The sequence below is a fragment of the Lactuca serriola genome, chromosome 4, assembly GCF_051521515.1.
Source record: "Lactuca serriola cultivar US96UC23 chromosome 4, Lser_US96UC23_V15, whole genome shotgun sequence".
Classification (NCBI taxonomy): domain Eukaryota; kingdom Viridiplantae; phylum Streptophyta; class Magnoliopsida; order Asterales; family Asteraceae; genus Lactuca; species Lactuca serriola.
In genome coordinates this window covers 170,855,960-170,870,457 of record NC_136411.1, presented here as the reverse complement: position 1 = coordinate 170,870,457, position 14,498 = coordinate 170,855,960, and the positions used below count along the sequence as shown (strand labels likewise).

General features: G+C 41.2%; 1 protein-coding gene across 1 annotated transcript; it reads right to left on the bottom strand.

Moving 5' to 3' along the window:
• Positions 1–325: 325 nt before the first annotated feature.
• On the bottom strand, positions 326–1,380 carry LOC145102929 (thaumatin-like protein). The gene has a single exon (XM_079040448.1). The coding sequence runs from the start codon at positions 1,244–1,246 to the stop codon at positions 506–508; it is 741 nt and encodes a 246-aa protein (XP_078896574.1). The 5' UTR covers positions 1,247–1,380; the 3' UTR covers positions 326–505.
• Positions 1,381–14,498: the final 13,118 nt, after the last annotated feature.

The window sequence follows — 14,498 nt, the reverse complement described above, 5'->3', positions numbered from 1 at the left end:
AAATGCTATAAGATATATAGATATAGATAAACAATAAACTTAGAAGATAAGCCTAATATGCTAATTAATAAGTCCTGCCTTACTTGGGCCATATAACCCAATAGAGCATTCGGCCCACTAACATAAACCTAATATGCTAAATTAATAAGTCCTGCCTTACTTGGGCCATATAACCCAATAGAGCATTCGGCCCACTAACATATCATCACCCAAACGACGTCGTCGAAAAGCTCAACGATCTTAGGGTTCCATTCCAGTAGTCAAACATTATTTAAATAGTTGGAATCCTCCAGTTCCACCATGTTATGTCTCCATCACATACAAATTCAGAAATCAAATTATATTATAAACTTTTGCTTTTTCAGAAACAAAAAGCCAAAGAGACAAAACATACCGAATCTAAGATAATCGATTCTAGCCAAAAACATAATTCAAAAAACACAAAAGATCCAACTTCAACTAAAAATCTATGTTATCGAAATACATAATTATATTAAAAATATTGCTAATGGTGTGGACAGAAAGTGAGAAAGTAACTAGCTCCGGTGCAAGTAGCAATACTTGTCGGATCATCGTATGCATATGAATAAGCCCTCGGGCATGCCACCTTGAAGATCCTCGAATACGCCGTCGGTTTACATGTCTGCGGGTTACCGTAGCTCCCCGTACAACAGAATCTCGGCGAGTTAAACGCCGAGCACGCGCTCTTACAGGCAACCACGCGCCGCTTGTCATGCGACCTGACCTGTAATCCCACCGGACACATCACATTTAGATCGCTAACGCACCCAGCGTAAGTGCATTTCCCGGTACCCTTAAATGGTGTTATAGATATCGGAAGGTTGTACCCGTCGACGAGACTGACGTCGTAGAAGTCCTGTTCGGCGGTGAGGGTGATTTCGGCTAAAGTCGCCGGTGGGGTACCGCCCATGCCGTTGCAGTTGAGTGACCCACCGCAGTCTCCTGTAGAGCATTTTCCTCGGCCGGAAGCGTCGAAGGCGCAGCCTTCACGGCCCCAAAGACGACCAGACCAGGCGGGTGGGAGGAAGAGAGTGTAGGATCTTTTAGGGGGGAGTTTGAAACCGCCGCGCGCGAGGACTGGTTGTCCGGCACCAGGTTGGATTCCGGGCCAAACTGGGTGGGGGCACTTGTTTATCATCATAATGGTGGTGGCGGAGACGCCATGGAAGAGGACGAGAGAAAGGAGGAGGAAGATGGAGATGCTACGGAGGTGCATTGCTTCCATTGCTGAACAGAATCAGAGATTTGCGGTAGAAAGTAGGAGTGGAACAGAGAAAGAGATGGAGAGAGAGAAAGAGTGAGAGCTAGTGACCGACTCTCAACTCGAACCACAGCAGACTACACACTACTTAATGTTAAATTTTAGGCCAGTCCGTAAGAATAATTAACGTGTTGTTTATAAAATAGAAAAAAATAAATGACTTGTACCCGAAAAAAAAAAAAAAAAAAAAAGCCTAAGTTTTATATGTGTATTTGAAAAAAAAAAAAAAAAAAAAAAAAAAAAAAAAAAAAACCTAACATTTTGTATTTGGTTTTAGCTATAATTTATTGGTAAACTTATCGGTGGTGTAATTCACTTAGTTAGTTTCATAGTTAATTTTGTTATCTTTTTTTATAAAATTGGTTATTGTCGTTAACTTTATCATCTTCTATTGACACAGTCACCTGCAACTTCAAAATTGACCATTGAACCGCTACTAAGCCATAAATTGAGGCCTCCAATGTGTTCGCCCCACCCTTGTGACCATAACCCAGCCAACCTCGTTGTCTCTAGCTTCGTCGGAGAGCCTTGTTGTCGAAAACTCACCATCACCGAAAAATGGTTGTTACAACCTTCACCACCCCTTCATTCTCCAAATCGCTCACCTTTCTATTCCTCTACCCCATCGCGGACAAATTCATGCCCTCAATTGCAACCTCCTGTTAACGGAAAGTCTCGTTGGATAATCTTATTCTTGTCGGAAAATCTCAAAATCAGTCCTAAACTATAGGGATATTTAGTGTAAATTCGTAACTTTTTTGGCATTTGGTATAATTTTTTTTTGCAAACTACAAGGACCAAATTTGGACTTTATACCCAATTTTAGGATTGATTTTGCAAGAAATATAACAGAGTTAAGCATGAAACTAATTAAATGGGCTAGAGTGACAACTCTACATCAAAGTTATGGCCAATACCAACAAAAAAAATGTTAAGTCTTTCCTCAGTTACACGTGTAAAACTTCGGGATTTTATGGTATAACTTCAAGAGATAAATCTAACCCATTTTAATGGCATCATCACAAATTTGGGAAATCGGCATAATCTTGGACCATGAGATTGATTATAATTCATGTCTCGTGTCCATGTAATATCACGAAGAATGAAGGGATAGTTGATCACTTATCTTAGGGCTGATGTCTGGTATGGGTCAGAGTTCGGCAGTGGCTTTAGAAAGCACACTTTATTGTTTGGTTCAATGTTTTACGTGCAATTGTAGTTATAGATTTATCCAAATCGGAGACTCTTGGATTAAGATGTCTAACCTCATACCTAAATTAGTATATTCTTGTAATTAAAAGCAAAGTCCTTTTGGGATGCCCTCACAACTAGACATAGATTAGAATGACATTTTGAGAAAGATGAAATGATTTATTAATTTATTATGCTTAGTAAATTAATTAGAAATTGATTAAATTGATTTAGAATTTATCAATACCAATTTTGAATTAACTTTGGGCCAGTTGGAATTAATTAGAAGTACAAGGGTTGATCTGTATTTGCTTACTAATTGAGCAAATGAAGGATTCTAGAACATTCCTTGCTTGGACGGTTTTGTAGGCTCCATGGGGAGCTTATCGAAGCCTTCAAGTATTCATGAGGATAACTACTTGATTTGGTTTAAATTAATATTATTTCAAATTCAAATTAGGGTTTATCCTGGTTACCTAACAAGTATAAATGGACCCATTAGGCTATGATTTTCGATCATCTCTTCTTTGGGAAACCTCTTGTAACACCCTGAATTCAGAAGACCTAGAAAGGAAAGAAAACCTCAAGATGAGGAAGTGACTCGTCGAGTAGATTGGTGACTCGACGACTAGGAGCGTGAATTTGGTCACGAGATACTACTCGACGATTCAGAAGACTGACTCGGCGAGTTGGCCAGGTTTTGAAAAAAACCCTAAATGCGGGACTTATACCCTATTTAAAGAACATTACAACCCTTCTTCAGCCCCCTTGATACTCTCTCAAGTTCAGAACGAAACCCTAGAGCCTCCCTTGAGTTTGTGAACCAATTTGTGAGTCTTGAAGCATTTTGAAGCTTGGAAGAACAAGAAGAAGGTTGGAAGGTCAAGGAGGAAGCAGTAGATCCAGAAGATTCACTCCATTTGCTGCTCATTTTGGTAATCAAGTCCCTCCCTTGACTTCTAGTTGGATAGATCTCTTTATGTCCCTTTTTTATGGAGTTTATGGACCAAGAATGATGCCTTGTGGGATTTTGTGACATCCCCATTTTCACGGCCAGAAAAGACCGATTTTGTTTATGCTTTATAAAAATCAGAATATCTCTTTTTAAGGAAAACGTTGCGGAATTTGTACCCAGAAAAACATGATAATTACATTATCAAAACATTTACGAATAAAAGTATTTTTAATCCTTTTTAAAACATTTGTTTTGTCATCGTCAAAACAAAAACATAAGCATAAACAGAACTTACATTCCTTATCACTAGTGATTTATATCTCCTTAATCTCTCAATGTAATGTGACTTCATGTCAACATCTGTGATATAAATAAACTGAGTGGGTCAGGTTGGGAAACCTGGTGAGTACATAGGGATTTCAATCCCACAATGTTATATCATATATATAATTTAGAAGTCACAAAACATACAATTTCACCATATATGTATAAGCAACTCTTATCCCACCCCGTCGATCCTCACAACGAGACTATCCATACTCTCAAACCTAATATTAACCGTTTTACCTAATCCATACTCCCAGATCAGAAATGAACGGCTTTATCTAATCCATAGTCTCAGATTAATGATGAATGGTTATGCCTAATCCATACTCTCGGACTAGGGACGAATGACTAATCCATACTCTCGGATTAATGACGAATGATTATGCCTAATCCATTCTCTCGGACTAGGGACGAATGACTATGTCTTAATCCATACTCCCGGACTAAGGACAACTGGCTATGTCTTAATCCATACCCCCGAATTAGTGACAGTTGACTATGTCCAATCCATACTCTCAAACTAGGGACAATGATTGTGTCTAATCAATGCTCCCGGATAAATGACATATACTAAAGTTCTATTCTCTGAATATAACTCACTTGTACTCGTAAGAAAATACTACCCAATATTCCTCATAATTAATTTAGGTCTACTCTTTATCCTAAATCATCATATATAATCAGGTATGTTCTTTAACACGTATTTCAGGCAACATCAATTAACTCGCACATAAACATATAATTAATACTTCAATCAATACTTATATTAAAATCATGTTCATGAAATGGACTATGCACTCACCTGGAAAGGTGGTGACTCGGTACCCGGGCAGCACTTCGTTACTCTTAAAACAATTTCCCTCGACAAAACCTAGTATCATTACCACTAGGGTTTAGTTCAATATTCACCGAGACTAATTTAATAGTCTAGCTATTTTTATTATTATATAAGCGTTAAACAACACTATATAACTCATAATAATAGCCCAAATAATTATTTTAAGGTCCTAATAATGTTACTATAATTAATTAGAAGCTATATTAAAAATTGCGTAAGCGTAGCTCACTTACAACAGATTTTAAAGAAAACCTGGGCTTCGCTTGGAGCAACGTTTTTGAACCGAAAGACCCTTTTTCTCTGGACTCCGGGAGCCTCGGGGCTTCCTTCGGGTGCTAGGGGGTTTACCTAGGCTTAGGAGGGGGTTAGGGGGTAGTGAGAGAAAGTAGAGAGAGAAAGTTGGGGTGAATTTGTGAGAAAATATGGCAGTCCTCGCAGCCCTTTTATAGGCTGGTCCTCGGACGTACGTTGGGCGTACAGATCCTCGGACGCAGGGTGTAACCTTGGTCGTACAACACATGTCGCGAAGGGGGAGGCTCATCGTGGACGTCTCGGAACCGCTGAGGGCAGCTGTACGCGACGCATACCCGAGCTCGGACGCTGGGCGTACCGAAGGCCAGGTGTCATGATCCAAAGCGAGCCCTGTGATCAACATTAGACGACTGTGATTCAACCACGTCATCATCCTCGCACCAGCTTCGTAAATTCGAGTTCCAACTTCAAAAATCCGTATTTTCCTCATACGAGCTCCGTTTTCGACGTTCTTTATATCCACGCGTAGGCGGGAACGTACTCTACAACTTTTGTTTAGACTCCGTCGGCTAGTTTTGACTTTATTATAAAAGTTATATTTTTAATAGGCCGAGACAAGATTGGTCCGTTAAAATCTCATAACTTCTCCATTCGACGTCCTTTTTCGTCCATCTTTTTATCGTTACGCTACTTTTAACTAGATCTTCGATTCTCATTTAGGTTGTGTTGGCAAAAAACCGTTCGTTCTAATATTCGGATTTCGGGTTGTACACTACTAAGCCGAAACTTCGAAAAATCATATCTTCCTCATACGAAGTCAGATTTAGGCATTCTTTTTATGGACGCTCTTGGTTTAACAAATTCTACGACTTTCGTTTAGATCGCTAAGGTTGAATATTGCTCCATCATAAATTTACTATTTATGCTTCCCGGTGTCGTGCTGTTTCCGTCGCGAAACTTCGACGGGTCATAACTTCTTCGTTATAACTCAGATTTCGGCGTTCTGTATATGTACGGAAACCTTGTAAAATATACTACAACTTGGTTAAGATTATTTATTCTAGATAATCTTTTGCCGAAAAGTCATTTTCGACACTTATCGCCTCTAAATTGACTAGCTCGGATCTGCGGGCATCACAATTATATCCCCATAGGATGATTACGTCCCGGAATCATCAACGAAACAAGGCTCGTATAATGACTCAATACGTCATCTCTTCATCCTAGGTAATAATTATAACTTATATATTCCTTCAAGTCTATCTCTTAGACTTATTGACTGCAAGCAGTACTCGATCGTGCACCTACTCTCTATCTTAGATAGACTCCAAATTATGACCTACCATCATGTGATGTACTTTTAGACTCAGGTATCTTATAGTTAAATTCCAGAACAGACTATACCTTCCTTCATGTTCTAATGTGATATAATTACATTTTAAAAGGTAGCATTCGTAGCTACAAGCAACTATCGCGATACCTCTACTGATCGCTTTAATTAATTCTTCCGGCTTGAGTCAGGTGCTACATCAGACTTGGTTCTCTGAACCATGTAACATACTCGTCTTAGTCAGACTCAATTCGAAATGATCACTAGGTTTGGAATAACAATAATCTCCCTAGTCATTACCGAAACGATGGTAACGACATTCTTGAATAAAACGGTATCAATTACTAGTTTCTTGGTAACCTTGTGACCTTCCCTGATCCAAGTGCGAGTCATGTGCTTTCGGTAGTATAGGCCTCTACTACCATTCGCACCTACTCGTACTCGTCCCAAGTATTGTCCCGCAGTTTTCCAGGTAACCATACAAGAAAATCACATAACAACTTAACACATCAAATATCAAAACGAAGGTTTTATATTATTCCTTGAAATGATTACATATATGTTCAAGTTCACCCTAGACTATGCCTCTAACAGGCTACATCACGTGGTACTATCTACACGACTACTTCATAACTCGATCTTTGGATGTCAAGCCTTTACTCCTGAATCCTCGCATTGTCATCTGCTTCGTCAAGGATCATTTGAAATGCTCTCGCCTTTGGCTTTGGCGGCACATTTGGCTTTGTATCCCCCTCTCTCTTTGGGCAGTCTTGCTTGAAGTGTCCCTCTTCACCATACTTAAAGCAGACTTCTCTCTTGGTTGTGCATTCGCTAGCGTAATGATCAATCTTCCCCCATTTAAAGCAGGTCATCTCTTTAGAGCATTTCCCGATGTGCTTCTTTTTGCACTTGTCACACCATTGCGTTCCTTCTTCGAACTTCTTTGAACTAGACTTCGAGAATTTTCTCTTCTCGTCGGACCTTGAAGATCCTTCAAACTTTCTCTTCTCGCCAACCTACATCTTGCTGGCGGTTCTTCCCTTGATCATATCTTCAACAGACTTGGCAGCCTAGATAGCTGCCTCCAGAGTAGGTGCTTGACGTACTGGCACCGCATACTCCCAGGGTAGTCCCTTTGCGTACTTGTCAACTTTTGTCAGCTCATCTGGGACAAGGCGCAAAGCAAACTCCATTTTGTCCATGAAGTTGTTGGTGTATTCATCGATGGATATGCTTCCTTTCTTCAAAGTTAGGAATTGGTTCTCTAGCTCGAGCAGGTTTTGGGATGAGCAGTACTTTCTTTTGAATTGCACCAAAAATTTTGCCCATGTCAGTTGCAGGGGCTCATTGGGGCTTAGAGTCTTCCCTAAGGTATGCAACTCCTCGAAACCGACACACTGCAAACGTGGTTTGTAGCTTGTCTCTCCAACTGCATGTCATAAAGGCTAACTCCATTTCTGAGATCCAATCCATGACTCTGATTGGATCTTCCTTTCCAGTGAAAGTCGATGGCTTGCAAGTTAGAAAATCTTTGTACTTGCATCCATTCCTCTCTACTCCTTCATCTTGATTGTTCATCCTAATCACCGTTGGATCAGCTTGACCAACAGTCCTGCTGTCGTTCCCTTCCTCAGACTGCCTGTCATTCAGCTCGGGCTGTTCAATAAGCATCGTAAGTTCCTCTCGAGTTTGTTGAAGTAAACGCCTTGTTTCCTCCATTTGAAGATCCAACATCATTTAGATTAACGCTTGAACTCCGACCATCGTGATTGGCTCAGGAGCGGTTACTACAATAGGTATTTGCTCAATCACTGGGGGCTGATCTCGGTTCCTATTTGTATTCACATTTCCGCTACGGTTCCTTGCCATCTTGATCTATACACCGAATAAGGTGAATCTAGATCTTTATTTAGGATTGACGTTTAAATCATCCTTATCACTCTTATATGCTAGTTCTAATATCGTAGTTAAACGCTTAGAATCCTAAACACATAAGGTTTTCAGATCCGATCTGCAATAGACCATAGATCCAAACAAATAATAGTATATCAGGCACAAGCATTTAGCACATAAAAGCATGTTAGGCATTTTCCCTAAATAAGCTAGTGCTTGTGTCTATTCAGGTGTATTACCTAAGACACTCCTCACAATCATTGCTTAGCATTCTAAGTTTAATTCTAGAAATAAATCCATATTCCTAGTTCGCTTAAAGTAATGCTCTGATACCAACTGTGACATCCCCATTTTCACGGCCAGAAAAAACCGATTTTGTTTATGCTTTATGAAAATCAGAGTATCTCTTTTTAAGAAAAACATTGCGGAATTTGTTCCCAGAAAAACATGATAATTACATTATCAAAGCATTTCCGAAGAAAAGTATTTTTAATCCTTTTAAAACATTAGGGATGTAATCGTCAATACAGAAACATAAGCATAAACAGAACTTACATTCGTTATCACTAGTGATTTATATCTCCTTAATCTCTCAGAGTAATGTGACTTCATGTCAACACCTGTGATATAAATAAACTGAGTGGGTCAAGTTGGGAAACCTGGTGAGTACATAGGGATTTCAATCCCACAATGTTATATCATATATATAATTTAGAAGTCACAAAACATACAATTTCACCATATATGTATAAGCAACTCTTATCCCACCCCGTCGATCCTCACAACGAGACTATCCATACTCTCAAACCTAAGATTAACCGTTTTACCTAATCCATACTCCTGGATCAGAAATGAACGGCTTTACCTAATCCATACTCTCAGATTAATGATGAATGGTTATGCCTAATCCATACTCTCGGACTAGGGACGAATGACTAATCCATACTCTCGGATTAATGACGAATGATTATGCCTAATCCATTCTCTCGGACTAGGGACGAATGACTATGTCTTAATCCATACTCCCGGACTAAGGACAACTGGCTATGTCTTAATCCATACCCCCGAATTAGTGACAGTTGACTATGTCCAATCCATACTCTCAGACTAGGGACAATGATTGTGTCTAATCAATGCTCCCGGATAAATGACATATACTAAAGTTCTATTCTCTGAGTATAACTCACTTGTACTCGTAAGAAAATACTACCCAATATTCCTCATAATTAATTTAGGTCTACTCTTTATCCTAAATCATCATATATAATCAGGTATGTTCTTTAACACGTATTTCAGGCAACATCAATTAACTCGCACATAAACATATAATTAATACTTCAATCAATACTTGTATTAAAATCATGTTCATGAAAGGGACTATGCACTCACCTGGAAAGGTGGTGACTCGGTACTCGGGCAGCACTTCGTTACTATTAAAACAATTTCCCTCGACAAAACCTACTATCATTACCACTAAGGTTTAGTTCAAAATTCAACGAGACTAATTTAATAGTCTAGCTATTATTATTATTATTATTATTATTATTATTATTATTATTATTATTATTATTATTATTATTATTATTATTATTATTATTATATAAGCGTTAAACAACACTATATAACTCATAATAATAGCGCAAAAGTCATTTTCGACACTTATTGCCTCTAAATTGACTAGCCCGGATCTGCGGGCGTTACAGATTTGGACGTCCCCAAGCTAGATCCTTTTAGATCTAGGGGTGTTTAGTGGAGTAAAGGCATAAAGGTGGGAGCTTTATGCCATCAAACCTCCCCATGCAAAGATTAAGTGGTTATTATGGCCTTTTGAGAAAAAAATGGCCATGTAAGGGTGCAAAGGTAGCAACTTTGTGTGATATTCCGAGCCTAGGAGGCTAGATCTGGGTCTTGGATGCCTCGAGCTTGTCTAAAATCGTCTGGATAGTGTTGGACATAGAGAGACTCGGCGAGTCAGGCTAGTTCTTGCCCCCAAACCCTTCTGTTAAGGGTATAAGTTGAGATTAGAAAGGGACTCAACCAGTCTGATTCCATAATGGTCATGAAGTTCACCTTACTCGACGAGTTCAAGGAAGAACTCGACGAGTCTAATGCAATCTCCTTAGTTATGAATATGGACTCGACGAGTTGTTCCTACAACTCGGCGAGTAACAGGCTAGACACATTCACATGTGGATGATGAACTCGACGAGTTCAATGATGAACTCGGCGAGTCGGTTAGAAGTGGTTCCGATAGTATGGTTGAAGGAGAACCCGTCAAGTTCTCGCCAAACTCGACGAGTTGAGTCAAGGGCTGTTTTGGGATTGGAGGAGTATGGACTTGAAGAGTTTGTAGGCCAACTCGGCGATTCAGGTCAACTGGATGTTAACTTTGACCATTGACTTTGACCAAGTTTGACCAAGATTGACTTTTGGATTATTGTGATCTGAGTGTTATTTTGGTTATTGATAGTTCGGCAAGCCGAAGGGTCGGCGGTTCAGAAGTTTCCGGTTAGCAGTCAGAGGTGTTCAGCGAGTTTTCAGCAGTGCGAGGTGAGTCTCCTCACTTTTTGTATGGGTCTATGGCCACAATGCCGGCCCATTTAGTTTATGTATGGTAGGAAGAACCAAGGGTTAGCCATAGGCATTGTGCATGGAAGACCAGGAGGAGGCCCCTGGCACTCGGTATGTTATTATGTAAGGTAGGAAGACCCGGGGTTAGCCCTGGGCGTTATGCATGAAAGACCAGGAGACGGCTCCTGGCGCACAATATGTTATTATGTCGGGTAGGAAGAACCGAGGGTTAGCCCTAGGCAACATGAATGAAAGACCAGTAGGTGGCTCCTGGCACACTGTACGCTATTATGTATGAAAGACCAGGAGGCGGCTCCTAGGGCACTGTATACTATTACGTATGAAAGACCAGGAGGTGGCTCCTGGCACACTATATGTGGAGTAGCCTAGTAGAGTAGTATGTATAGTTGTCTTCGTGATGCTTGCATGGAAGACCAACGGGTGGCCCTTGGCACCTGTCTGTAAGACCCAAGGAGTGGCCCCAGGCTTGACCAGGAAGACCACGTGTGGCCCGTGGCATAACAGCAAGACTATGTTTGGCACATAGCACCTTACTTGATTATGGATATGTTGGTTATGTATGACTCTTGGTTATGTATGGTATGTATGGATCAGTTGATATGTATGGTATGTGGTATCTAGGGAACTCACTAAGCTTCGTGCTTACGGTTTTCAGTTTTGGTTTCAGGCACTTCGTTTTCAAAAGAAAGGAGTCGGCTCTATTGCAGCGCATCACACTATGTTTTCCGCACAGGAGATCTTTGGGATTATACTCTAATATGATTTTAAGATGACAGGTTTTGATTATTAACGTACTGGTTTTGGCATGATATGCCATTATGGATGTTTTCTTATACTATTGGTTTTATAATAATTCATTTCAAAAGGAAATTTTTGGCCTTGAATTTTGGGATGTTACAAGTTGATATCAAAGCCTTGGTTTGAGAGGTTGGGGCACACTCTCGGGTGTGTCTGGACTCAAACTGAGGGCTTGATATGAAAATTTTCAAAAGGAACTTGAAAAGTAATTGAAAAGATAAAAAGAACTTTGAAAAGAACAAGGTGTGTGATGCGTGCAATCGACCGAGCTCAAGTAAGTGGTTCCCAAAATACCAATACATGTTTGATATGTGACATGATATGATTATATGAATTGCATGCTAGTATCGGGTAGATAGTAATAGGATAGCCTGATTAGGTTATGCCTGATAGTATGAGCTTAGAACAGCATGCTAGTACAGATTAGCCACTATGATAGCCAGAGAAGTATACGCTTGATTATGTGTACCCAATGCCCGAATGCTGCTTGCTTTGTGCTTTTAGGAGTTATAGTTATCTTAAATATCTAGTAAGTGAATATGTTACATTACATATTGTGAGGATTAAATAATTTCAGAAGGTTAGGTCTAACTCTATTGCGCAACTCTTGTCTGAGTCCAACCGTTGTAGGGTAGAATCTCTTATTTGAAGAATTATCTAGTCTTAGTAATATGTAATAGTATTCATGAGCTAGTTAGGGGAAGATAGCAGGGACTTCTTATGCAGCTGATGGCGGAGGGTGGGTTGATGATTACCCTAGGAAAGCCTAGGACGAGATTAGTGGAAAAGGGTATCGGCAAGGGGACTTGGTGAAGTTGAAGCAACCCTTAAGGAAAGTACGGATAGATATGGAAGGTAGTATGGGCCCGTACTACTGGAAGCAGAGGATCCGTACTCGAGTCAAGGAGGGCCGAGATGGAACCAGGAAACTCGGATGGTGTGTGAGACCTCCAGGGAGTATGTATGATCCTGACATTTATGTGTTTATTCTTAGTATGGTGACCACTCGACATCGAGTAAGAGGATCAGGGTCTGGGTCAGGACTAGGATTAGGCTTGGGGGTAGGATTCGAGCAGGTTGATGACGGGCTACGCGAGTTCATCGCGTCTGAGATCACGAGAGGTATCCTTGAGTCGACCCCGGTCATTTTTGGGTCGATCAAGGAAAGGATTATTGAGCTGATGGAGGATCGTCTCAGTGCGTTCTGAAGTGATATGGCATCCTGCCTGTCAGAATCGCGTACATTGTCCTTCAAGGGCTTCTGAGGGTGTGGCGCGCCAGACTTCCACGGGGTGAAGGACCCCATTGTTTCCAGGAGATGGATTGCAGACATTGAGTCTGCATAGTTGACGAGCTTCTGTCCAAAGGGTTCGAAGGTTCGATTTGCTGCAGGATGCTTGAGGGACAGAGCTAGAGACTGGTGGGAGTCAGTTGGTGATTCCTTGGGAGCCTCAGCCATTGAGGCTATGACTTGGTCCGACTTTGTGACCAGGTTTAGGGCGTAGTTTGCGCCGGCGATGGAGCTTCAACAGCTGGCCAGGGAGTTCCTAGACATGAGACAAACGACGGAGTCGGTGGCAGAGGTTACCGCCAAGTTTCGGGAGAGGGCCTTATTGGTGACTCAGTATGCAGGGGATGATGAGATGTAGAGGACCCGCTATCATGACATGTTGAGAGCTGATATTCGGGATCATGTCAGCTTCTTGGCATGCCCGACCCTGGACTCTATGATTGCCAGGGCACGGGAAAGGGAGATTGATTTGGAGCACATTGCGAAGAGGAGGTCGGATCAGATGTATACTTTGGAGGGTCCCGGGAAGAGACCCAAGACTTCAGATCAGCAATTAGTAGGTCAGCAATTAGTAGGTCACCTAGGATAAGTTTCGCTCTCCTGTCAGGAAGAGAGACGACCCAGGCGGCTGTATGAATTGAGGACAGTGTGAATTGGAAGTTCGGAAAACTTGCCAATTGTGAGATCGCATTATCGGGATGTCCGATAGCAGATTGCAGAAGAATCGGTTGGGAGTTTCAAATAGGACATGAGTACATCTTGGGGGTACTAGATTATGCTTCTATGCTCGACTATGGGTTAGTCGTAGCATCCACTAGCAGCCAGTCGGTGTGGAAGGTGTAAGGTCAAACCTTGAAATATGATAATGTTTAAAACAGACTCAGTATCAGCGCATAGTTCAGTATCAGCATCAGCGTGTCAGCAGCTCAGTTTGTAATAGTTTAGTTTATTCAGTGCAATGTAACAAATCTTGTATTTATCCTGTTTCCATAGTTAGCTTAATTAGTTAGCTAGCGTATCCCTGATTTGTAGGGATTGTCTAGAATAGCTGTATATAATCTTTTGTATAGGTTTGTGAATGGTTACGCCTTTCACAAACCCTAGTTGCTGCTTTGTGCACACAATAATCTCTTCGTGAGATTATTTTTCTTAGTGAAATCTTTTCTTCGTGAAATCCTCTTGTTCTTATTTTCTATAATTGTTTGATAAATTAATTGATCTTAAGGCCTCTTCAGAAGGTCTTGTCAGACTACCGGATAGCCATAGCATTCACTAGTGGTCAGATACTAAGAGGAGTGTGGTAAGACTACGGGGTGGCTCGTAGCATTAGTCGACAAATAGCATAGAAGTGTGGTGCGGCTGCGGTGTGGCCCGTAGCAATCGTATAAGAGTATAGTTAGGCTCCGGTATGGCCCGTAGAATTAGTATAGTAAGATTGCGGGGTGGCCCGTAGCATCAGTCGGCAGATAGTGTAGAAGTGTGGTGCGACTGCGGTGTGGCCCGTAGCAATCGTATGTGAGTATAGTTAGAATGCGGTGTGGCCCGTAGCATTAGTATAGTAAGACTGCGGGGTGGCCCGTAGCGTTAGTCTGTCGATGACGTAGAAGCATGGTGAGACTGCAGGGTGGCCCATAGCGTTAGTTGGCTGGTAGCGCATAAGTGGTGTAAGACTATGGGGTGGCACGTAGCATTCACTACTTGGCAGAGCGAGTATAGTAAGACTACGGGGTGGCCCGTAGCATTCGTCGG